General features: G+C 33.9%; 2 protein-coding genes and 1 long non-coding RNA gene across 3 annotated transcripts in view; 1 reads left to right on the forward strand and 2 right to left on the reverse strand.

Moving 5' to 3' along the window:
- The window catches only part of LOC115217855 (endonuclease/exonuclease/phosphatase family domain-containing protein 1-like), a 32,115-nt gene extending 20,805 nt beyond the window's left edge, over positions 1–11,310 (forward strand). The window contains 4 exon segments of the mRNA XM_029787598.2: positions 2,426–2,552; positions 4,269–4,322; positions 6,509–6,727; positions 10,394–11,310. Coding sequence (XP_029643458.2) covers positions 2,426–2,552; positions 4,269–4,322; positions 6,509–6,727; positions 10,394–10,527 — 534 coding nt within the window. The 3' untranslated portion in view covers positions 10,528–11,310.
- A 322-nt stretch (positions 11,311–11,632) lies between these two features.
- LOC118763451 lies at positions 11,633–16,509 on the reverse strand. The gene is made up of 2 exons (XR_004999213.1): positions 14,560–16,509; positions 11,633–12,146 (listed from the first exon to the last, which is right to left on the reverse strand). It is a non-coding gene; the product is annotated as an uncharacterized LOC118763451 (long non-coding RNA).
- Positions 16,510–18,773: 2,264 nt separating this feature from the next.
- The window catches only part of LOC115214376 (calcium-independent phospholipase A2-gamma), a 34,352-nt gene continuing 25,385 nt past the window's right edge, over positions 18,774–27,740 (reverse strand). Inside the window, exons 4-8 of the mRNA XM_036503077.1 lie at positions 26,823–27,089; positions 25,984–26,041; positions 23,867–24,058; positions 22,239–22,434; positions 18,774–19,052 (exon numbers count right to left, since the gene is read on the reverse strand). Coding sequence (XP_036358970.1) covers positions 18,799–19,052; positions 22,239–22,434; positions 23,867–24,058; positions 25,984–26,041; positions 26,823–27,089 — 967 coding nt within the window. The 3' untranslated portion in view covers positions 18,774–18,798. The remainder of the gene's footprint in view (positions 19,053–22,238; positions 22,435–23,866; positions 24,059–25,983; positions 26,042–26,822; positions 27,090–27,740) is intronic.

Genomic DNA, 27,740 nt, shown 5'->3' on the forward strand with positions numbered 1-27,740 from the left:
GCATGGTCATTTATGTCAGGCAAAGGGTGAATTGCTTAATTTTAATTTTTAGTAACTTTCTATATCTGCTTCCATTCTTGGTAGTGTATATCTTTTATAACTGTTTACTCGTTTAAACATACACACACATAGTATTTATTCTTCTGTCCTCTTCACAATTTTTATTATACATTTTTTTTAGACTATTATTTTCTGACATCATTATCATCAACATCAAGCTAGCATGGGTTACATAGATTTGCAATACTTTCAATCATGTCTTATTTTATATGCTTAACATAATCTTCCTAAGTCCATTCTTCAAACACATAGCTGCAGTACCTTACATCAGGATTTCTTTGTCCCTAAATTTTCCCTACTTTAGATAGTCTCTACCACCAACTTTTTTCTCCTCTCAGCCAGTATTTCATTAAATTAACCATTTTAAAATTATTTACAATTCTCTTTTAATGATTTTTTTTTACTATCATATCCAATATGTTTTCTCATTCAGAACATGAATACAAAGACTTTTAATAAGTGTATATATAACACAAGTGCATGTAAACATGAAACAGGCTCTTGAAATTGTTACTATGAAAGATTATTGAACATCTGTGTGTATGAATATCAGGAATCTACCACTTACTCCAGGATTATTGCAGCAATGTTAAAAGCTTGAGTGTGATTTGGGATAGAATTAGAAACATAACTAATAAAACACTTTGCACTGCAGTTATTACAAATGACAGGAATACTTAAGCTGTTATAAAGACAAAAATGGAACATTTGAAATAAGTAATAGGGAAAAAAATGAAGCTAATAGATCAGGTGGCACAAGAAAGAATATCTCCCCCATATGCTGTCCACATTAATATCAAGGTATGGAAACACTGCTATAATATTTTTTATAACAATAGATATTCCAAAACAAATTTATTGATTTAAATGATGCATTTGATACATCTCGTAAGTTTTAACACCACAAGATCAACCACTGTGAGGTATGTGACCAAGCCATAATGTCTGTAAATCACCAGTTTGTAGTCTGTGTCCTTTAAAAAACAGCTGACTGGAAGGTTAGCGCAAGATAGCAGTATTGAAGAAATGGTTTAGAATACTAAATTCTTGTGGATACATTGTTCTAAATTTTTATGACTCAGTGGTTAGAGCATTGGGCTCACAATCATGAGGTAGTGAGTTCGATTCCCAAATCGGGCTGTGTATTGTGTTCTTGAGCAAGGCACTTTATTTTACACTACTCCAGTTCAATCAGCTGTAGAAATGAGTTAAAGTGTCTCTGGTGCCAAGAAATATCAGCGTTTGCCTTTCCCTTGGATAACATCAGTGGTATGGAGAGAGGAGGCTGATATGCATGGGCAATTGCAGGTCTTCTATAGATAACCTTGTCTAGACTTGTGCCTTGGAGGGGAACTTTCTGGGTGCAATCCCATGATCATTCATGACCAAAGGTGGTCTTTACCCTTTACTATTTTACCAAGACAGAAATAGCTCTTAAAATAGTTTGAAATGGTTTCAGGTTTGTTCCAGGAAAGAAATTTTCACCATCATGATATAGGATTCAGTTTATTACCTCTGTGAGGAATATGTTCTCTATTGTAAGATTGTAACAAGAACAATGTTAACTTTCTATTTTTTTAATATGGAATTCCAGTTGGTGTCAATGTAAAGAATAACAGTACATACATGCATATATATATATATATATATATATATATATATATATATATATATATATATATATATATATATATATATATATATATATATATATATATATATATATATATATAATACACACACACACACACAAATAGTTCACAGGTGATCTAAATGACTAGGTACGCTGGGTAAGTGCTGTAATGGATTACCAGGGCTCCAAGCTCATAGCCAAGACAGGAGTCATGGAACCATTGTAGATTTCCAATATAGCGGATATATAATTGTTAAAGAGGACAACAAACCCTAAAGCAAGACAAACATCTCAAGTCATATACGTTATTATTATTATTATTAGAAAAATTTTAAGTCTTACAGCTGTTTCTGGGATATCCCAAAATATGGGATATTCTGTCATCGGAGACAAATAGGGAAAATGTGAAGGGTATAGATTAAAGAAACAATGAAATAAAAGACTGTTGAAAAAAGAAACATAAAAGTTTGCAGTTCAACTTTCTCTTAGTGTAGATACTTGTCCATAAGTTTTTAGGTACAATCCTATGTACATCCAAGTATGTTTATAGCCTTCATAAGGTAAATATCCAGAGATAAACACAGTCATCAATGGTTCATAAGAGAAATATAGCATTCTCTCATGAATTTGTTTTGCCTTAGCATTTGTTGTCTTCTTTAACAAATATATATATGTGTGTGTGTATATATACTTTCTCGTCATTTTGATAAAATGCAAAATTGTTTCTTCCAGGTGAAGAATTTTCATTTTATTTTTGTGAATGTATATCACAAGCTTGCTTCCATCAAGGATTTCCATAAAGAGAATCACACTGGTCATATGGCTAATATTTTGCATAACATCAAAAATATATCTACAGGTATGGTACATATTTTTTTCTTTAATGAATACGGTATCGTTTCTCATTGGTAACCTGTGCTTTAAAGATTGTCTTTAACTGCATGAATACTGTTTTGTAATTTACTAAAGGGACACCTCTGTTTGGTTTCTTTTCAATAACGGTGCTTAAGAAAATAAAGAAATGTGTTGCTGTTTCAGTGGCACTCTTTCTAATAACCCTTTTACCGTGGGAATCAGATATATCTACTCAAAGTTCCATTGCTCTTATGTGCAGAAAGCAGTTTTATAAACCAATCTGTCTTTTTTTGAGGAATATCATGTTTGAAGGTACCTTTTTTTTTTTGTTGAGATGTGTCAAGTTTACTAAGGCAATGTGACTTGCAGAAAATACCAGTTCTGTTTTTTGGTAGATATTTAACATCCTTACTGGCATAACCATGAAATTTAACCCTTTAACTGTGAAATTAAATTAATCTAGCATCTTGGATACATGTAGCAATGTCCTATTGCAAGTATTTAGACAGGTCACTGATTTGAGAATACATTACTCCTTACCTTCCATTCTTTTCTGAGGCCCTATGAAGGGTCATGACTTCTGCCTTCCCTCCTGATGAAAAAGATAAAAAAAACATAATCATCTAACTGGCAGTAGCTTGTAAATAATTCGGTCTGATTGACATACCACTTTTTTACTATCTGAGGAATTCCGACCATGTTTTGTGGTTCGTTACCTCAACAGCTGCTTTATAGGATCCAGTGGTTAAAGACATCATCAGGAAGAACCCCATCTGGTTTCAACCCCTACTCCTCTACCACTTTTCACATGGCAGCCCCCTCCTTCTTTTTTGGATGTGTCTTCAGCTCTGGTGTTGAGTGTGTTTCTTCTTTCTCCTTTTTTTTTGTTCTTTTATTTCTTCAGTGCAGCATCAACGAATGTCAGCGGGTGACTAATCATCCTGCCAAATTTCTCTTTAAATACTCACCGGTAGGCTCCAGCAGCCAGCACCAGCTAACTGTCACATGACACTGTCTAAGCTGTCCAGGGTCCATTCCTTTTTCTGTTCCTGTTTGATCCTTTATTCTTCCCCCGTGCTCCAGGATCATGGGGGCATGGTTCATCACTTGTTGCAACTTTACCCCAAATCGGGCTGAAAGCCCATTTGATCCTTCGTTACACTGTCGTACAGTTGTGTAGATAATGGCAGGAAAGTCATCTTGCTACAAAACATACTTTAAGAAAAATCATTCCACTCATGCCAACATGGAAAAATAAATTATTAGTAAAGTAAAAAAAAAAAGAAATAATTTGCTATCTGTTTTGATAACATTATCTGAGAGATGTGCAAAACATGAAGCCTTAATATAAAAGGTTTTTCTTCATTAGCATTTAAACCAGCCAGATCTGGCCCCAATATACTACCTGTTTTTATGTTCAAACTGGCCAGATCCTGTCTCTTGCACCTTTCCTACAATGTCATTCTAAAATTAAACAATCACGTCATCAAAATCTCGATAATACATGAGATAATGCAAAATAATGCAAATAAATAAGAATTACATTTGACAGAATAATGTGAATGCTAAAGGGTTAAGTAATTTTTCTCTTTTGAAGAATGGAATGCATGAAAAGAGAACAAAGGATTTGAAAACTGGAAGCTAGATTTGTGGTTATTTTGGCATACTGAGCTTGCTTCATTTTGTTTTTAGATAATTAAGTATTTCTGTTTGCTTTCAGAGGAAAATCACATAATTATTTTTGGTAATCTGGATGTTGAACTTGGACTAGAAGGTTTGTTGCATTATATTTTCTTAATTAAATATAAACATTTCTATATCATTGCCTTAGTATTACTACTTTATTGCTTAATTACCAATATTTGTGGTTAGGTTTGAAGCCCTGGATTTGTATTGATAATTTAATACTTACATGTCTGCCTCTTTAAATTATTATAATAAATTATTGAAACACAAACACACACACACATACAAAAAAAAAACAATATTTGCTGTATATATTTTGTTTATTTTTCACTGGTTTTAATCACTGGATTGCAATCACGATGAGGAACTTCCTTCAAGAGTTTTAGTCAATCATTTAAGCTCCAGTACTTATTTCAACATCTTATTAATCTTTAGTTATTGAGTAGCTAAGTTACCAGTTTTTTTGTTTTTTTTCTAAAGTAAATAGATGACGCTGGTATACACCTACACATGCATTATATATTATATATATATACATGTTCCAGTAAATTCTGCTTGGCCCATGCAAGCATTGACAGGTGGACATTAAACAAAGTGTGTGTATACATATATACATATATATATATACATATATATATACATACATTCACACACACACATATATGATGGGTTTCCACACAGTTTCTCTTCTCAAGAGCATAAATCGACTTTGAAGTTACAGTGAAAGAAATTTGCTCAAAGTGTTGTGCATTAGGTTCAAGCCCTGAACCACAGGGCTGCAAAGCAAACTTCACAACAAATGACTATACCCACAAACTCTGAAACAGTTTATAAAATGTCTAGTGTAATTGTTCCTGATTAAATGATATTAAATATTGTGATTGCAAATAGTGAACTTTTATCATTACCCTTATACACTTTTACCAAATGAGATCTGAAAATTGTTCAATGACTATTCTCTCAGGAGTTCTTCAAATTTCAAGTTTTGTTTTAGTAACATATATGCTACAAATGAAAATAGAAGTGGTGATTTATCTCCAATCCAAATTTATGCCAATACAGTTTATTACTAATCTGCCAGTTCATAAATATATCGTGATTTGTAGTTTGAAAACTAAAATAATTTGAACTATTTGCATAAATTTTAATTTCTCTTTTTATGTCACTTCTCCTAAGATTTCCCAGTAGAAACTGGTGGAGGGTGGGTAAACTTTATTCATAAAAAGAAATCTAAAATTTCATAAGAGCCCATTAAACAAGACAAACATTATCCAAATGTTTGTGTGAAAATAGAAAACTAATTCTCATTGTTTCTTTAGGGAGCCAGTAAACATTTTTTTTTAAAATTTAACTTTTAAAGAGACATTTATCATTCATCATAACAAGCTTTAAAACAATCACCTCCCAGATATATTTTCCTTTGATTCTTACAATTAGAGCTAAAACTTTAGTTTCAAGCAGTTTTTTACCGTCTGAAAAAAAAAAGAAAACAACTTAGATCACCATCATGGTTGGCAGCATTGGCAGCATTTTCTGTCCATTTTCCATTCTAGCATAGGATAGATGAGCTGCTATTTTCTGAATTGGTTGTTATTGTAACCCACTATTCTCATAGATTGATGCTCATGCATGTCCTTTTGGCTTGGCATTTACAAGCACTAATCTGTGAAAGCAGTGGCTTCTTATAAGAATTGAATTAAATTATATCAACCCAGCCAACCCATGCCAACATGGAAAGTGGACATAAAGCGATGATTTGTGTTTTACATACGGTAAAATACTGCTATTAACGGATATTTATATGCAACTACTACTTATTTCAGTCAATATATGATGCTTTATACTAAAGATCTGCAGAAGACTTATTACTCCTTCCCATATTTTGTTGTATCTTGGGAGGGCCATTATTCCAATCACTCTTTCTTATTTTGGCACAAGTCTGAAGCAGACCTGCAGTGGAGAGAGCTTGTCATTGATGAAGTTGTAAATGACAGTGAAAGAACTTTGACAAACCTAACTGATTGATCGACTGATTAACCTAGCAATTAATTAAACATTGGTTTAACTAATACATTAAATGTTAAGAACTTGACTAATAAAAAAAAAGGGAAATGAAACCAGTGCATGTATTTATTATTGGCATGATAACCCTCCCAAGATATAACAAAATCTGTTTCAACATATGAGTTCATCACATCTAGAATCTCGCAAACCAAATACAAAAACAAAACCTTCCCGAGTATTGATCTAACATATTTTACTTTTATTTTTCAGTAAAAGAATTACTGCAAGAACATGGTTACATTCAGTGTGTGGTCACTGAGAAACCTAGCATGTTACCTCTTGAGTTGAATCGCAGTGTTAGTCAACCACATCTCAAAAGAAGTAACAGTAGATACAATAGCAGTGTCAGTCTGTGTAGCCATTTAGCTTGTTCCAAAACTATGGCAGGAAACATTTGGTTCAACAAAAATTCAAAGCACTTATATACAGGTACTTGTCCTTTTTTTTTTTTAATTCTTTCTAGCATTATCTAAAGTTGTTTACAGTTGTAAATAACTTTAGATAAATAAAAAAACCAAAGTAAAATAAGAACTAACTACTTCTGACAAGAAATTAGAATGTGCAAATGTCATCAATCCTAATAATTTTTTTGCCTATCTTCCATAGTATGAAATGCCCAAATTTGAAAAAGCTGTCATCTACAGGCTAATCTTTATCTTTTACTTGTTTCAGTCATTGAACTCCAGACACTCTGGGGCATTGCCTTAAAAGAATTAGTCAAACAAATCGAGCCCAGTACCTATTTTTAAGTCTGATACTTACTTTATCAGTCCCTTTTGCTGAACTGCTAAGTTATAGAGGTGTATACATATCAACACCAGTTATTAGGCTGTAGTGCTGGGGACAAACACAAACACACACACACAATGGGCTTCCACTCAGTTTCCAGTTACCAAATTCACTCACAAGGCATTGGTCAGGCTGGAGTTATAGTAGAAGACTTTTGCACAAGTAGCAAAGCAGTGGAACTGAAACCACATGGTTCCAAAGCAAATTTCTTAACTGCATAGCCATGCCTGTGCCTTTGTTCCTGTTAATTTAACATGAAACAGCTGTCACTCTAATCATAGCTCACTGTTTGGTAGTGAGAAGAGTATCTACCTGTGTTGGCATATTAGATGATTTTTGTTAATTTAGACATGTGCATACTGTTGAAGATATACAAAAATACACATTAGAAACTTCAAACTCTTTTCTTGAGAGAATTAACTAGTTCTTATTACGGTTTCAGTTTTAACCTTTTAACATTTAAACCAGTCATATCCAGCCTAAATATTCTTCTTGTTTTATGTTTGAATCAACCAGATCTAGTTATCCAATAATGTCATTCTAAAAATATTCAATCATATCACTGAAATCCCAAAGCTATGAGATAATACATGACAAAAAAATCTAAATGTTAACAGGCTAAAACATATAATGTTGAAAATATAATGTATTGTGATATTTATTGCTTATTGTCTTTGGTTAAGATGCTTATTGTTCCCTTTATATGATGTAATGTGGACTATTATTTGTTTTGAAATTGCCCTCGGTGGAATCTCTACTCTGTATAGTATTACTGTTTCTCAATGTGCTATTTTGTTGACCTAGATGTGGCCCCTATTTTTGCTTTTCATACTTAATGCATTAATTATTGTAGTTTACATTTCCATTCTCTTTAATTTATTTTGTTTCAATCCAAAGGTCCTTGTACTTTAATATTTTTGAATTGTATTTGAAACTCAGTATTTTGATGTGTGGTTATACCACATTTTAGATTATAGATTAGAAGTTTTATCATACTGCCCAGTGGGGAGTGACCATATACTTGATCTTATTTGTAATTACCTCCACCAAAGAAGGAGGTTATGTTTTCATTGGCGTTGGTTTGTCCCTCTGTCCGTCTGTGTGCAAAATAACTCAAAAAGTTGTAAATGGTATTTGATGAAACTTGCCGGAAAAGTTGGTAATGACACAAGGAACAGATGATGAAATTTTGGTAGTGATCCAGGAATTTTCATGGATTCTTGAAAGATTTTTCATTTGTTATATTTACTTTACATGAAGTATTATAATGTTACGTTCTTTGAAAACACGTTCATCGTTTTCACGTAACCTATGGTAGCATTGCCGTTTCTAAAGTTTATTTTAGTTTCTCTATTAGTAATTTTACTCGCGTATCTATCTTAAAATGAGCTGCTTGGCAGAGGTTGCAGAGAGTGACATGACAAGCCTTGACTATTGGGATTGATTCAAAAAGCTATGGTTTTGCTTCCTCCACCGCTGCTGTGAGCTCTATATCATCTGTATGATGTGAAAAATATTCCATCAACATTGCCCATCTTTAAAATTCATCCGAGGCTTGACCCCCGTGCCATCCGTCCACTACAGAAATGTTTGTGTCATATCACAACACTATGATAGAACTATTTCACTTCAATTGGCCCTGCTCTCTTCAACATCGTGCCAGACAGACATAAAGGAGCAAAGTGACTTCATGGCATTCAAATGATCCCAAGATGATTACCCCCAACAAATACCAGATAAACCACCCACACCCAGATATGTCTCTGAAAACAATAACCTTTTGCTTGAATGGGCTACAGTTCCCCAGAGCTGACTGTGTATCTCTTCCAGGTGGTGCTATTAAATTAGACATGGCCTGAGTCAACTTTGGCCAAAACTTATCTAAGTAATCTAATCTATGCTGTAACCTTTTAATCAAAGCATGACAATGTGGGTAGAGGCTGATATCTTAACATTTCTGATAGTCTTAAGTATAAAAAAAATTATTAAAGATTTATATAGAATTACATTCAGAGTATATCTATAAGCTATTGTGTTTAGACCTGGTTTTAATAAAGCAATCCGAAATTAGAAAAATCAAAAGTTTGCAACAATCTCGGTCCCATGAGTATCGGATCATGGATTTTCAACTGAGTAAAAAACTAATTGTGGTGATCTTAGATTTGACAGTGATTGTGGTGATAGCAGAGACTGTTGATGATGACAATGGTCGAGATAAGTATGGGAGGAGGATAAAATAGCATCTCTGTTATGTTTTTGCCAGTGTAGGTTTGAGAAATTGGGTGATTTTCAGCATGCATATATATGAGTGGAAATGAGCTGCTGGGCGGAGGTCTACACTCTCCGAATGCTTTTCTAGTTTTATCTGTTATATAGTTGAGACTTTTGAAGAATGATATTAGTAGACAAAGAAGGCAAAGTAGAGATCCAGTGGAGAAAAAGATTTGGAATAAAAGTCTTTAATGTAGTGATTGGTGATTAAGACACAGCAAAGATGTTAGTTAGGAGAGGTAAATGCATGAGTATTTTACTGAAGGTTACATGGCTGCTTGTTAGTTCAGAGAAGCAGACTGTTTTTCTCTATGCTAGACAGAGGAAGAAAGCAACAGTTGGAATCTTTTCAAACTTCTTAGACGGATATGATCAATATGGTTTGATGCTCAATTTGAATATCTAGCATATTGATGATCAGCAACCATTTTTTGATAGAGTCAAGACTGAGTGTGGGACTTGTATTCTAATGTGATTGCACATGAACTTTGCAGAGACAAATAATAGTGGCCTATGTATGTTCTGGCCTTTAAGAAGAAACCCGGTCTTTGGAATACAATTTTAGTAATGTTATATACACGAGGTCACCATGAGAGCTTGTCAGAGATTGAGGCCTAGCTTTTGTAGCAATATTATGGTTAGCTTTGGGTTGTTCATGCTTAAAGAAGAAGTGTAATGTAAGACTTTGTCTTTGATTTGTGTGATGAAGAATGTTTTTGAAGCTTTTGTTCATGGAGCAAGTACAAGTCTGCCATGAAGTGTCTTGGTTATGTGTGGATGATACATGCTGTGATGGATCAATTTGACACCGGACTCTCAATCCAAATGATGTTGGACAGAAGGAGCCTATATATGGGGAAACTTTGTTAGAAAACTTTGTTAAATACTGTCAAATAATATGGATTGTTTTGTATATTCTCATTTTTCTGGTTGAAGTGTGATATAATGAATATCTTACTTTTTTTTGTCTTTTTGTGGAATGCTGAATTGAAAATTTTTTTGTTTTATTTATATATTTCTTCATTTCTTTTCCAGGTTATAATGAGATTATTTCTAAAGGTTTAACAAATATATTAATCCCCAATGGCTGGAGCTGGGGCGGTGCAGTCAGTAAATACTATCCAGCCTTATTGTTTACATGTGAGAGAAGGTCAGGTACTCTGAAGTGAGTACATTCAGGATATTGGTGTTTCCAGTTAAACATATCACAGGTTTCAAAATTAGATGCTTCTTACTTGAAAGGCTACAACATGTCCAAACATTATAATGTTTTCAATATATCTTGGAAAACCATGACCTAGACCCCTTCTTTTTTTCCAACAAAGCTGGATTTGTTGATATTTCTTTGGTGCTTCCATGTCAATGATTAATGTAGTATGCTGAAAAGATAAGGCCTTGATAACAACATTTATATTACACAGCTACTGTTTTGTATGGTTCTCATGATTATTACTACTTGGTATTGACTAAAGTTTGAAGTAGCCTAAGGAAGTTAGTTGCAAGATGTTAATAAAGTAAGAATTAATACTTTTGTAAATCATGTCAAATTTTTAAATATATAACTTTATTTTTTTGTTTTTTTGTAAATTACATAGGTTTACTAACAGAGGACATACTTCTGTGAAAGGGAATCTTAAGTGAGTGTATGAGTGCAATAATTTTGGAAGATCTTTATGTGTGTATATATATATATATATATATTCTGGTGCTGTTTTCAGGATAGCAAAAACAGAGAATTACAATTGTGAATTCTGAAAACCACAAAGTTGAGAATTTTAGCCTAATCATGGTTAAGAATTTTCTCATGTTTAAATATTTTCTCAAATAAACAAGCACTTCATTTTAAACGCTCTGAAGAAGCTATTAAGTGATGCACAAGCACTCAGCTCTGTGTACACTGCATCTTGTTGCAGAAACAGTAATAAGCTAATGAAGTTGATTATGTAATTCCTGTTCTCTTATTTATTTAATTTCAATATTTTTTATATTAAGTAGAACAGAATAGAAGTGACTAACCAGTTTGTTGAATGTAAGTTTTTCTCAGACTATATTAATAGGGAACATTTTCTACGTTGGTTATAATACTCAATAGTAATCTAACAGATAGGAAACTGTTTATAATTATGCATGTTCTCTCATTAGTGTACTAATGAAGTCACAGTTTTTTACATTTAGTTGATCTCTGATGATCTTTTTTTGATAGCTCTAATTTAGCAGAGCACTTGTAGTGTAGATTTGAAGTGCTTGCCAGTTAATCTGTAGGAATCTAACAGATAGGAAACTGTTTATAATTATGCATGTTCTCTCATTAGTGTACTAATGAAGTCACAGTTTTTTACATTTAGTTGATCTCTGATGATCTTTTTTTGATAGCTCTAATTTAGCAGAGCACTTGTAGTGTAGATGTTGAAGTGCTTGCCAGTTAATCTGTAGGAAATATAGATTTCTGCAATACTAATATCATTGATAAATAGTCGGTGTATAATTACCAGTAAACATTAAATAATATTTGATTTGTTACATCCATTTATAAAATTGATTAAGGTGTTTGATACTTGTTCTTTCATGTCATTAAGAGTTTCAAAAGTGGCAAGCTGACAGAATAATTACCAAACCAAGCAAAATACTTATTAAACGGTTTTTTTTCCAGCTTTATGTTCCAAGTTCAAATTCCACCAAGGTTGACTTTACCTTTCATGCATTTGGGGCCAATAATATAAGCACCAATTGAACACCAAGCATTGATTTAATTGACTGGCCTCTTCCCCTAATATTTCGGGTTTTGTGCCTACAGAAAAAATTATTAAGGGTTTCAGCCTACTATTATCTACTGAAGAGCTTCTGGGTTTATAGTTTCAAAAGCTTTTGTGAAATTCATAATGAAGTGGTACAAAACTATGCTTTGTTATCCATACTTTTCTTATAATTGACAGATATTAACCCTTTTGTTACCATATTCCTGCTGAGGTGCTCTGTGTTTCTTTCAATTACTTAAAATATAACAAAGAATTTAGTAAAATAATTTAGTTATCATTCAGCTAGTATTAGGAACATAATTTGTGGCTAAGGTTTGGTGGAAGATTTTAATTCAAAACTTACGAAAACAAGACATTTATACTCAGAGCCGGTTTCAGCCAGGTTGGTATCAAAAGGGTTAAAGCTTGTCATTGAAACACCAGGCACTACAGGAGCAGTTAAAGGTGGTTTAAGAACTCTGTGAATACAGTTTTCAACAGTAACATATCAACTTCAGACAATATTGTAACATCATATAGCTCAAACAGTTGTAAGAAACCTCCAAATAGCACTAACTTTCTTTTAGCTTTAATGGACAAATTCACACCCACAAAAGTTCCTGACAAAGATTTTATTACAACCGTTTCACCTAACGCTGACAGAGATGCTATTACTTTGATAAATTTTCAATATTTTGCAAATTTCAGTACCTCAAATAGATGCCATAACTCTATTGAGATTTGTTATCTCGTTAAATGTACTTCAACCAGAAACCTATCTCTATTCATGATGATTTTTTCCGTTCAGTCTATTAAAATGATATCCCCCAGAAACAGATTTATTTATCTGAAATGCAGACACTAGCAGAGCTGTTGATTCCACAGTCATAATTGTTTAACTTCTATACAGAGGACTCTGACTTCATTTCACCCAACTCTTCAACAAGGGAATACATGGATGTACAACAAACTCTAACTAGACCTTTTATTGACAAGATATAAAAACACTTATCACATGATCATGTGTCCAACTAGGCTATCAAATGTTGTTACACATCACTGATCACAATGCATTTTTAAGCTGGCTAGGCAAGTAGGCCAACATTCACCCCCCCCCCCCCGATCAAAAGGGGGACTGGAGCCATGTGAAATTAAGTATTTTGTTGAAGAACATCACGTGCCATCCAATCAAGGAACTGAACCCACAATCTAGCGATTGTGAGTGCAACAGCTTAACCACTGGGCTATGCACCTTCACTTATAAAAACACTTATATGTGACTATAATGGTGACACAGATTATTCACTAACATCAAACACTGATCAAAACAAATTCTCTAAACCATTGTCTCCTCATGCGAGAACAACTCATTTTATCTTCTTGCTTTGCTTTTCAGATTCATCATCATCATCATTTAGCGTCCGTTTTCCATGCTAGCATGGGTTGGACGGTTTCAACTGGGGTCTGGGGAGCCCGAAGGCTGCACCAGGCCAGTCAGATCTGGCAGTGTTTCTACAGCTGGATGCCCTTCCTAACGCCAACCACTCCGAGAGTGTAGTGGGTGATTTTCCAGTGCCACCGACACAGGTGCCAGACGAGGCTGGCGAACGGCCACGCTCGGATGGGTGTTTTTTAATGTGCCACCGACACAGGTGCCAGACGAGGCTGGCAGACGCCACGCTCGGATGGTGTTTTTATGTGCCCACCACCGACACAGGTGCCAGATGAGGCTGGCAGGTGCCAGACGAGGCTGGCAGACGGCCACGCTCGGATGGTGTTTTTATGTGCCACCGACACAGTGCCAGATGAGGCTGGCGGACGGCCACGATCGGATGGTGTTTGTTACGTCCCCAAAGCACGGAGGCCAGTCTATGCGGTACTGGCTACGGCCACGTTCGGATGATTTTCTTGTGTGCCACCGGCACTGGTACCACAAGATACAAATTCCATTTATGTTCATCTATTTTGATTTGTTTTGATTTGATTTGATTTTCACTTGCCTCAACAGGTCTTCACAAGTGTCACAAGAAGGAAGGTATGTACAGGTGGACTGTCTAAGTCGCCGGGTCTTCGGATGGTGTCTTTATGTGCCACCGACACAGGTGCCAGATGTGGCTGGCGAACGGCCACGATCGGATGGTTTTCTTGTGTGCCACCGGTACAGATTATACCATTAAAATAATCTACACACAAATCTTTGATACACTACTCAAAAGGATAGAGTTGGCAGGAAACAAAGATGGGTATCAGGTACAACATATTCAGTAATTAATGTTGAATAATGACTGGACAAATTAATACCTTTTTAGCAAAGTACTCAAAATATGAAATAAAATATTTTCAATTCTAGATAATTTCAAGAAATTAGATTTAAACATTGAATTTGTAGATGATAATGTAAGCTCAGATGACTTGAAAAGAGCAGTGAAGAGTTGCCATTCTCTGTGTGAGAAAGAGCTTACTTACTATTTTGTTGATCACTGATGCTTTTGCCAATGCAGACAACTATTAGAGCATAATTGGAGTAAACACTGTACAATTATCTGTACCATGATGTGTTGTCATCTTTAAAGATGCGGTTTATTTTGCACATAGCTACATTCTGAGTTCAGATTTCGCTGTTGTCAACTTTGCCTTTCATCCTTTCAGGGTCGATAAATTAAGTGCCAGTTGCGTAGTGGAGTCGATCTAATTGATTGCCTCCCTCTCCCCAAGTTTCAGGCCTTATGCCTATAATAGGAAGAATTTTGAAGATATGGTTTATAATTTTCAACATTTTATACTGAAATATAATCAATATTAAGTGTAGTTGAATATTTTATAAAAATAATGCGACTTACAATGACAGTATATCACAGATAAAGAGAGTTTGTTAAATGGAAAGTAAAAAGGAGATAACCAGTACACTTTGACTGTAAATTAGTATAGAGAAAGTCCAAGTAACTCATCTTTGATTAGCTACCTACAACTATTTACTAACTTCACTTTTTATGGTTATAATATAGCTACCACTTTTTAGTTGCCACATTCACCTTGCTACTATAATAGAAAGCCACTTTTAGTTGCAGTTATTAGCATTATGTTTTTAATACATCTAAAATTTTACTAGCCTTAAGATGAAATATATTGCAAATAGATTATTTAGAATAAATAAGTATTTAAATAAATTTGTTTAAATAGTTATTTCATGACTTGTAGGTTAATGGCATGAATTTAGTATGGGAGCACTTTAATGTGAATTGTGTTCTATTTTTATGGAGTTGGGTTTACAAACTCAAAGATCAACCCCTGGTGGAAGAAACCCTAGTTATGTCTCTGCTCCAGACCAACCCAATAAAAATGAAACAAGTTCAATATATACTGGAGAAGACACTTTGAAAATATAAGTTGCATGATAGTTTTCATATAAAAGAAAATAACAAACAGCATACAATAACAGGAGGTGACTATGCTTAGTATGCAAGGTGTAGGTAGAAACTGTATTGTGTAGCAAATGTAAACTATAGATCCACAAGAGATGTGGAAAGATCACAGTCATGTTGATGAAACATAAAAACTTTCAAAATAGCAAAAGACAGGAGTTGTTAAAACACCCATAAAATAAATTCTTTCAAAGACTTTTCCCAATTATGGACTCCTATACCTAAGAATCATCTACATGAAACCTAAGCATCTCATGCCAATTCTGTTCTGAAGAAAAACTCAAGGTATTAGCGGTTATTGTTAAATGCTGTTCCCATCAGTTTGAGATATTGCGAGTAGGCTAATATGATGATTGGCAAGGTTAGAAGGATTTCCCTTCTTGAAGACAGAACACACTGAATGGGTATGTTCCAAAAGATTGAGCCATATCCCTCAAGAGAAAGAGATTGAATAGTTTGATGAAGTTAGCAGCTTGATCTGGTGCACACTAGTTATGGGTAATGGAAGAAACATTGTCAGGTTCAGTGGCCTTATTGGCTTGAAGTTATGAGAGAGAGTATAAAAGGGATAAGTTATCCTCGCAGATACCATATCATCTCACAAATTGGTATAGACGTCTGCTATCCACAATGGTCCATTAAATAGTACTCAAGATTAAAAGAGATACTGGTAAGCTTCATTTGTTGAGTAGTCCATGCTCCTATTCAGAACTACAAATATTCCATAGAGTAAATATTTGATAACGAAGAGGAAAGTAGAGATTTAATCACATCCAAAACAGTTTTATTAAAGTTTTCTACAGCATATATAACTCTGACCTACAAATGTTTTGGCTGCACATTACTCTGTATGTAATTATGCATTCTTGTTACCGCAATTTCATCAAGGGTCCATCACTCACAATGTTTTCAAAGTGAACTGCTTCAAACAAGCGCCCTGCGCTGGTATTCAGGATGCTTGTTTGAATCAGTTCACTTTGAAAACATTGTGAGTGATGGACCCTTTATGAAATTGCAGTGACTAGAATGCATAATTACATACAAAGCAATGTGCAGTTGCTGCAGTCAAAACATGTAGGTCAGAGTTATATATGTCGTAGAAAACATTTAGAAAATACCACGTAGTGGACAGGAAATCAGTCATGCGGTTGAAGGGGTGGTATGTGCAAGTATATACTTGTATATGTGAATGTACTCATGGTTTTGCATGCATATCTATCTATGGGAGTGCATGCATGCAGACATGAACAAATATGTGCATGCACACACCCATATATGTATGCATAAATATGCACACAAGTATTCATTCATATATACAAATATATATATATATATATATACATAGGTGCAGGAGTGGCGTTGTGGTAAGTGGTTTGCTTACCAACCACATGGTTCCAGGTTCATTCCCACTGCGTGGCACCTTGGGCAAGTGTCTTCTACTATAGCCTCGGGCTGACCAAAGCCTTGTGAGTGGATTTGTTATATGGAAACTGAAAGAAGCCCGTCATATATATGTATATATATATATATATATATGTGTGTGTGTGTGTCCCCCCAACATTGCTTGACAATCGATGGTGGTGTGTTTACATCCCTGTAACTTAGTGGTTTGGCAAAAAGTGACCAATAGAATAAGTCCTGGGGTCAATTTGCTCGACTAAAGGCGGTGCATGGCCATAGTCAAATGACTGAAACAAGTAAGAGTAAAGAGAGTATATATATATATATATATAAGTACATACATTGTAGTATGCTCGAAGCATTGTGATACAGAAGTAAAACAACAAACAATGAAGATGAACAACTTCTAATAGTGTGCAAAGGGAAAGTTAAGAAACCTTTACATATTTCAGACACAAACACTCATCACTGGAAGTAAATGGCTTAGAAACTTCAGTTTATGCAGGTCCTTACAGATGATAGCCCATTTGGCAATCATCAAGGTAAGATGCCTGAAATACATAAAGGTATTTTAATTTTCCCTTTTCTTCTTATTAGAAGCTTTCTGTTTTCATTATAAGTTATTTCACTTACATATATATGTAATCTTTATCATCATTTCATGTCTGCTTTCCATACTGGGTTTGATGTGTTGTTATGATATACATCAATTCTTATTTACAGCTGTTGCCCTCCTAGACAGGTCAGAAGATCATGTTTCACTTCTGGCTTTTTTTAGTACATGTATCTACAAACATATATTTATATACAGGATGGCCCAAAAGTAGATTTACAGTTATCACATAGGCACTTTAAATTCCTTTTAAAACATTTTATTACATTTAAATTTCTATCTTACAAACTGAAATGGGAGCACGAGAAAATTAACTACATTAACACAGAATAATGGTTTCATATTTTTTTTATAATTAAGATCTAAACTGTAAATGTATGAATGTGAAAGAGATAGTTGAATAACTGTAAGCCTACTTTTGGGCCACCCTGTATATAAGTTATAATTAGAGTTTAGATTTAAATTAAAATTGTGTTTTGGGTATGTCCCTAGTGGTATACCGGCAAAGCATGTTCGCTGCTTATGGCTACCTGGCATCATCCATAGTAATTACGTATTTATATTGAAGGTGGTCCCCCGGCATGGCCACAGTCTAATGGTGGTAAAATGTATATAAATATATGTAGAGAGAGGCTAAAAAGACAGAGAAAAAGAGACTGAGAGAGAACCTTTCGCATTTATTTCAAAGCATACAAATCAACAGCCATCAAATTGCACAGGATAATTTGTCTGCATGTTTGCATGTATATATTATATATGTAGTATATATGCATATATATATATTGATAAAAATGGTAAGACAACAAGAGAATGAAAGAGACCTCGATATTATGTAAATAGAGGAATTTATCTGTAAATATACATGACAATTATTCGGTAGCCATGATAAAACTCCGAGTATATATATCATACATACATATGTATGCTATCATACATACATCTATATATGTATAATATACACATATAATGTGTGTGTGTGTATGTATAATATATATATATATATATTATATATATATATCTATATATATATATATATATATATATATGAATATCAAATTCGTTTAGCCATTTATGAACATGAACTGTCTCCAAGCAACTGGACAGGCAAGTCTCTTGTAAACTTATTCCTGAAGAAAGATAGATTGTTGATCTAAGAGAAGGCTAGAAGCAAATAAATAGTAAGGAATCTCATGTAATCAAAATTTACAATGAATGACATCAAAGTGAACTGCCTGGAAACATAATTTACTTATATATGAATGATTTAAATTACTTATGTAGCATATCTCTCTTTAATTGTAACCAATCAAGTCCTTTTTGGTAGAGATGTCTTTGTTCTAGTAATTTTTCTGCACATCGGTGCACTTTATATTCATTTTTGCGTAGGTACATTCGAGTATCATGCTGCATTTGCTCGAGTTTTTGCATTCTGATTTCATCTAATGTACAGGGTTCAGAAAGATATGGATTGAATCGGAAGTAGCTGCTTGGGTGTAGTAAATCCGTCAAAGTTGTATTAACAGCTAAAAGAAGAAAATAAATAATATGTCTTAAATGATGAATAAGATGAAATATGAATGTTATAGGCTCATGATAAATTTATATAGAAGGGAAAATAGCAGAGTGACTCTAGCACATTGCAGTATCAAGCACCAGAAAGAGGAGTTTGATTCAAAAACTAAATACTCTCAGCTATTTACAGCCCTTACTTGTGACCCTATGAATTTTAACTGTTATGGTACAGATACAACACAGATATTTCACACACTAATGATCTAGAACCTCTTACAATCCATACAGCAACTTCAAATACCTGTAGCCACCAGACTAGTTTACTGGTACTTTGCACAGACTAGTATCATGCATGGTACAGTATTAATAAACTTGTGTCATTTATAATCATGCAGGAGTACCTTGTATTTCATTTAATTATCTAAGTAAATTTAATATTTGTTCACAGGAATCAAGAGAGGTTTGGGAACCAATGATTCTGGAAAATCAATGTTGTGCCTGTCATAAATTTTAATTTACAACCTTTTCAAACACTATGATATTATTTCGACTCCAGGTTTTAACAAGTTACCAGCTACTAAATCCTGCTACTAAAATACAAACAAGATAATGAAATGAAAAATGAAAACTATAAAGAGTTGTTTATATCCAGTAAAAATCTGTATGCAGATGTCTCCAAATACAAATTTAAAATGAGAACAAATTGTGATTGATATATGAAAAAAAACATTATTTTAGTCATGCCTCCACGTAAGACATATTAGTCAGCTTTCCTGAAAAATATCAGCTACCCCTACTTCCTAGCTGAGTGATTAGAAATTCAATTTTGTTATCAGCTATTTGAAATCAGTTATTTTCAAAAGCAACTGCACCCACACCCAGATGTAAAATATAATAAAAAGATACTCCCATTTCATAATTGCTTGTTTATTCATTGCAGGTGAACACTGATAAATTTCAATTTCAGACACTATATTGTTATTTAGACAAAGTACATTCCAGTTAAGTTATTTTTCTAATAATATGTACAAACTATTGTTTTTTTTTGGTTTTTTTTTGAATAAGCAAATTCAACCACAAAACAATTGTTGCCTCATTAACCCTTTCATTACCAAACCGCCCAAAGCCGCCCGAATTTACCTATTCATATTTAAATGAGAATATCAGAGCAAATCTCTTCAGTACATTCGTGAAAACACGTATTATACTTCGTAAATAGTTCAACTACAGTTTTGTACAATAATCGAAGTGTAATTTTAATTCCGTGAATTTTGGGAGATTTTTTTCCGAAATTTGTTCCTATTGTGTTTTCAAAATTTGTAATTCTGACAAAAAAGGTTACGAATTTCATTATATCAAGCAGCGAGTCAGAATTCGAAGGATTTTCTACTGAAGACCTTCATAAATCTAACTCTATGACTGAAAAAAAAAAGCATGTGGTATTTGATAATGAATCTGATGTTTCATTTTCCGAAAGTGAAAACAGTGAATCTGAGATCTCCGATAGCGATAAAGAAAACGAATTGGCACCTGAATGGAGTGAAAATTTAAAAACTGTTTCTTTCGGTGATTTTTCTGAAGAAACTGGACCAAGCCACAGACTTTCCCAGAAGAGTAAAGCCTTAGACTATTTCTTTTTACTTTTTCGAATGAGCCTATTTGAAATCATTACAGCAGAAACGAACCGTTACGCTAAATGTAAACAAAACAAAAGAAAGTGGTTTCCCATAACCTTAAATGAAATTAAGACTATTTTGCCATAAATATTATTATGGGTATCAGAAAGTTACCCAGAATAACAAATTCTGTCGTAAAATTTTGTTGTATACCCAATTGAATATTAGCTAATAACCCATTTTCTATAGCGATGTTTGAACAAAATTTTATATTTTGTGGAATTTACCTGTATCTACCTGCAATTAAGTCACTTTGTGACAAAAATTATAGTATAGAATTGGTTGAGAATATTTCATTAAATTATCTTCCAAAAATCAGATTAATATATCGATAAATAAAAAAGTTATAGTTGTTTAATGAAACCAGACTAAATTTATGATTACGTTAGAAATTAATTGAAACACATAAGGGGTGTAATTTGGTCAGAAATATAGTAACGAAAGGGTTAAGAATTGAAAATATCATGTATTTGTATCATGTTATTAGTATACTACTGAAGATTTCATCATAAAATATTTCAAGGGTAAATCAATTTAATAGAGCCCAAACATCTTCAAGTTATTGTCTATATCCAAATTCATAAACCTGGCTCAACAGAAGCCAACCACCACTCTATGACCAATATATAATCAAAACATACAGGTGTTGGAATTTGAACAACCATCTAAACTTGAAAAACCACTATAGAATTTATTTACATTATTTACATTTGACGGATATTTGTCTTCATTTTGTTTGTTGTTAACATGTTTCAGCTGATATACCCTCCAGCCTTCATCAGGTGTCTTCAGGAAATTTCGAACCTTGGTTCTCATTCCTAAGGTATTTTGCGGTATTGTTGTTGTTGTTATTATTATTATTCAGGTCACTGCCTGGAATCGAACTCAGAATCTTGAGGTTAGTAGCCTACGCTCTTAACCACTATGCCATATGCCCGTGGGCTTTTTTTTTTATTATTATTATTATTATATTCAAGCCAGGTGGTATTAGCTTTGAGCCTCTACATCTACACAGTAAAGTTAGATGGTTTGAAAGACAAGCTAATTTTTTAAGGAAGTTTCTCTATATGTCTCCATTGGAATCTAGTGTCGGCTCTGTACCAATTAGATAATACAGTTCTAAATTTAAGAGAGGAGACATTATTTACAATTGACAGATATGGCGTAGTGGTTAAGAGCACAGGCTACTAACCCCAAGATTTCGAGTTCGATTCCAGGCAGTGACCTAAACAACAACAACAGCAACAACAATATCACAAAATACCTTAGGAATGAGAACCCAAGTTCGAAATTTTCCCAAGACACTTGATGAAGGCTGGAGGGTATATCAGCAGAAACACTGTGTTAACAACAAACAAGATGACAAATATCCATCAAATGTAAATAATCTACATAATTCCTCATCTCTTAAATATAGAACTGTACTATAGAATTATTAAAAAAAAGCAACTATAAAAAACATTGATATCAATGAATCATGATAAAAGAGAAATATTAATATAATGATGAGACATTAATTACCTTCTGTATCAGTTGCACTGTCTAATATTTTAACAACTTTCTCTTTGAGGCTACTTTTATTTGTGTTCATTTCTAAATTTGGTTCATATCTTCCATTGCCAACAGAGACTACACATTGAAGGGGAGTATCTGGCCACAATAATCGACATTCATGAATAGCTAAAGCAGTTGGGTTATTGGTCAATAAGCCTCCATCCTATTAAAAATAGCATTAAAAACAAAGTGAAAATAGGATTACATCTCATTGAATCATGAGCAATATTCATATTTAAGAAATTTAGAGCAAGTACAAATTAATTTTATCAAATGATTTTTTATAAGTAAAATATTTAATGTCATCTGGAAGGTTGTGATGAAACTTAAAATATAGGAATATATCTGCTGTGGTCGTTAAGTAAATCTCAGTTAACTCTTCTGAATGTGTCACATTTCAGTCAGGTTTGGAACCAAATTCCACCTTCCACTATGCAGTAGTTGATAACTGCCTACTAACTGGCAGTGATCCAAATATTTAGCACATGGTAGGTTTAGCTAACTTTTCATCTGATTTACACACCCAGTCATGCAGAGTTTGCAAATATAGATAGTAATAGTCTAAACATATTGTGTCTATTTTTCAGTCCAGGCTGTTTTTACATATAAAACCTAATGCATATGAATTCAAGTATCTTTCCCATGAACAATGTATAAGTCTTGTAACAGACTACATATTCTAATAATAATTATAATATTTTTTACTATAGACACAAAGCATGAAATTTGTGGTGGTGGGGGTTGCTAGTCAATTACATTGACACCCCCCACCCCCACCACTCAACTAATATTTATTATATCAATCTTGAAAGGATGGAAAGCAAAGTCAAGCTCTGAGGAATTTGAACTCAGAATGTAAAGATGAACAAAATGCTTAGCAGCATTTTGTCTAGCATGCTAATAATTCTTACAGCTTGTCACCTTACCAATAATCCTTTCTACAATAAGCACAAGGCCTGAAATTTTGTGAGGAGAAGGCTAGTCGTTTATATCGACCCCAATGTTTAACTGGTACTTATTTTATTGACCCCGAAAAGATGAGAGGCGAAGTCAATCTCAGTGGAATTTGAACTCAGAACATAAAGATGGACAAAATACCATTAAGCATTTTGTCCAGCATGCTAATGATTTTGCCATCTCACCACCTTCCTAATAATAATAATCATAATGATAATGATGATGATTTCAAATTTTGCCACAAGGCCAGCAATTTTGGGCAAGAGCTAAGTCAACTACATTGACTCCAGGTAATTATTTTATTGACCCCAAAAGGATGAAAGGCAAAGTGAGCCTCAGTAGAATTTGAACTCAGTATGCTACAAACCATTTTGCTTGGTGTGCTAATGATAATAAAATAATAATAATAATAATAATAATATGGTACAGATAGCATACTATGGAGAGTGCTGTCAATCAACTAACACCTTACCTGCAGCACACTAGGCCTATTGTTCGAATGTGGCCTTACAGGATATAAAACAGGAAGTATGAAAGGAACAACAATAACCACAGTAACAATAGCAGTGCTGGTGGCAGCAGCAGCAGTAGTAATTTCAAGGTTTAAACAGAGAAACTAATTAATAGATATTACTTACTTGATGAATTAGATCATCCAACTGAAATTCTGTGTAGTAACCAGGAGCAGCAGATGATGCTCGAATAGCTTCCCATAATTGATATTTACAACTTCCAGGGTACTGAGAGTACACTCCCGATGGCAGGTTATAAGTCCGAAATACATAGTTCTTCATTTTTGCCATATTAACAACACATGATAAAGCAGACATCTAAAACAGAAAATATGTCTCAATTATATTTCATTATTAAGGACTCTTAAGGCAGCAAACTGGCAAAATGTTTGGCAGCATTTCTTCTAGCTCTTTATGTTCAAATTCCACTGTGGTCGACATGTCTTTCATCCTTTTGGAGGTGGTTAAAATAAGTACCTGTTGAGTACTGGGATCAATATTTTTTTTTTTAGTTTTTTTTCTCTTCAATTTGAAATTCAAAACCAATGTTGGTTTCAAATTTTGGCACAAAGTCAGTAATTTCATAGAATGGAATAAGTTGATTACATTGACCCCAGTGCTCAACTGGTACTTATTTTATCAACCCATTAACAGAGTTTGAACTCAGAACATAGAGACAGACTAAATACTGCTAAGAATTTTGCCTGGCATGCTAACGGTTCTGCCTCCAAACCTCAAAATTGCTGGCTTTACATCAAAATCAATAATGACTCTTACTCTGGCACAAGACCATAAATTTATAAGGGTTAAGGATATAACTGATTGAATCAACCTCACTACTATGGTACTATTTTGCTGATCCCAGCAGTATGAAATGCAATGCAAACCTAGGTGGTGCTTAAACTCAGAACCTGGAAGAATGAAACTAAATACTATAAAAGGTATTTAATTCTACATTCAAGGTGTAAATCCAGGAAGATGTGGGGTGAAGATGTGAGAAAGGATCTTCAGTCATTGGGCCTCGCAGAGGGGATGACAAGGGATTGAAACTTCTGGTGGTTTGCTGTACTTGAGAAGACACATCAAGCTAAGTAAAATCGTGGCCGTCCTTGCATACAGGTATGCTCACAGCATCCCTCTTCAGCCAAGTGATCCTAATCTTATGGACTCATGGTTGCTGGTGCCATGTAAAAAGCACCTATGCCAGTGTCACATAAAGACACCTGTGCCAGAGCTGCATAAAAGCACCCTGTACACACTATAAAGTGGTTGGTGTTAGGAAGGGCATCCAATCATAGAAACCATGCCAAAACAAACATGGAGCCCAGGTAGCTTTTCAGCTGGCCAGCTCCTGTCAAACCATCCAACTCATGCCAGCATGGAAAATGGGCATTAAATTATTATTATGATGATGATGATGATAACTAGCATAACCCATGGAAATTCCACAATGTAAGCCAGCATATTTGAATACTTATTTTCTCTTTTGCCAACAATGTATGTATCTGTCTACTTACATAATACTGATAAGCATTTAAACCTAATAACAAAAAAAGAATAATAATAATTAGTGCCACAGCATGGCCACAGTAAAGTTTACCTTAGTAAGATTCAAAATCAAGTCATAGAAGGTTGCAATTACAGATCTCAAAAAGATTTGTTTGACATTCCAACATTTCTACCAATTAGTGATATATTAAAATATTATCATGTTAGGTATAACATGTTTTATGTTATTGCAAATGTTATGAGTAGGGCCTCTAAGAGAATTTTGCAAAGCAAAACACTGCTGTTGGTTCCTGGCAAAAGTATGGGGTCACCACTCAAAATTCAAAAGTGCTGTAAGCTTTTTTTTTCTCTTCAGATTAAAGTGGGTTTCAGCAGATAGTTTCAGGCACCTCTGTGGTTTTTCAGATTCTGGACCAATGTAGCAACCAAATTACTTTCCTATGGGTCCTGGTGGCAAGTAACATTTCTCATGTTTTTAAAATACATTATAAGTCTTAGTTAAAAAAAAAATAAAACATACCCATATTTACATGTGTATAACTCCCACTATTTTATACTTGATCTTAACTGGGAAAAACTGGAGTGTATCTTATACACAAGGTAAAGCTAAAACTATGAAAGGAAATAATTTTGGACCAAAATTTAACACTAGATTAGTGGTGCAACTTTTAACATGAGTATGACTCATCCACAAATAGATATGGTATATCTAAAATGAAGAAACTGTTACTTACTTTTGGACAATCTGGTTTTTGAGAAAACTTTGACATAACAGTATCACCGGCATGATTCCTTAAATGGATAAGCATGATTTAATATAAGAGAGTGCTTCATGAAGACATAAAATATAGAAACATTAAATTTTGGAATAAAGTTTGCCAAGCATGTTTAGACCAAATCATCAAGGAATGAAAGTGAATTGCCTTCTGCATAGTTACTTCCAGAGGACAATTGTTCACAAATAATGATCCCTTACAATTACTGTTGAAATTGTGGTATAGGTGAAATTGATGTATAGTTTGAAGTTACAATGTAGGTTGAAGTTATGATGTAAGTTGTTGTGGTGAAGGTAGAGGTTGTGGTATAAGTTGATGTGAAATATTATATATATGTGTATCTATTTAATGTTAATTGTCAGAAAAAAAAGAGCACTTAATACCATACTAGAGATTAATAACATTTGATTTTAGTCAAGTTAGTGTCTTGTTACTCTTATTTTCACCTGTGGGTGCACAGGATTTTCAGGTAACACACACACATATGCATATATACATGTTTGTCTGTCTGTCTGTCTGTCTATGTATGTATGTATGCATGGATATATTGAGTGTGTGCATGGATGCATGCATGGTGTGTTACTGTAAAATCTCCCCCAATTCAACAGCAACATGTGAGTATATAAAAAAAAAAGCAAATGTCTTGTGACTTGCAAAGAAATCATTATTTGAAAACTGTCTTATTTAAAATAGTTTCAGGTATGTAAAAGAAAGACAATTACAATACAATAAATATAATACAACTAAAAAGTTATACACTTAAAAGCTGAGTAACTCTAAAAAAAAATCAAATTCACCTTAGGATATCTTCCCATACTTTTGTATCATAGAAAGCATGGCTCCACATGAGGTGTCCAGTTCCAACAAATTTGTTCCGTGTAAACATACTTTGACTGAGATTTTTGTACAACTTACAGCATTCATCAGGTGGAATCCGATAAAGGATCATCAACCCAAGCATTAGAGCACCGGTACTAACACCACAAACATAGTCGAATAGTTTCCACAAATCTGTTTTACAAGCTTCTTGTAACTTACATAATGTTTCAAGGGCAATTACACCTCTGAAAAGAGAAAAAGACAATTAACAGTAAGTATTCTTCAATGATTTCATTTTTCTATATTAGCAATAATCCTTTCAATAATAGCCACAAGGCCTGAAATTTTGGGAAGCAGTGTAGTATATTACATTCACCCCAGTGTTTGGCTGGTACTTATTTCAACTGTGAAAGGATGAAAGGCAAAGTTGACCTTGGTGGAATTTGAACCCAAAACGTAAAGACAGTAATAATGATTCTGCCAGCTCACCACCTTTTGTATTAGCAATAATAGGATGGTTTTTGTGAGAATAATTATTATTAATGTTGTATATCTGACCTCTCCTCACTTATGGACCCTGAATGTTGAGTGATGACCAAATGAGTACAATTGCAAATACAAACAACTTAAAGGGGGTCTGAAAAAAGTGTCTTGTAGTATTTGTTTCAGTCCTTTACTTTCTCAGATCAAATCTCACCAAAGTCAATTTTGCCTTTCAATCCTTTCAAGGGTCAATAAAATAAAGTACCAGTCAAATACTAGTGTCTCTATATTAATATTACTCAACAGGACACATCGCTTGGAGATCAGGGAGTCTCTCTAGGTTGAGCCATTACTTCTCCACATCAAGAGGGCACAGCTCTGGTATGATGGGCATGTGAGCAGAAAGCCACAAG

Source organism: Octopus sinensis, linkage group LG1 (genome assembly GCF_006345805.1).
Source record: "Octopus sinensis linkage group LG1, ASM634580v1, whole genome shotgun sequence".
Classification (NCBI taxonomy): Eukaryota; Metazoa; Mollusca; class Cephalopoda; order Octopoda; family Octopodidae; genus Octopus; species Octopus sinensis.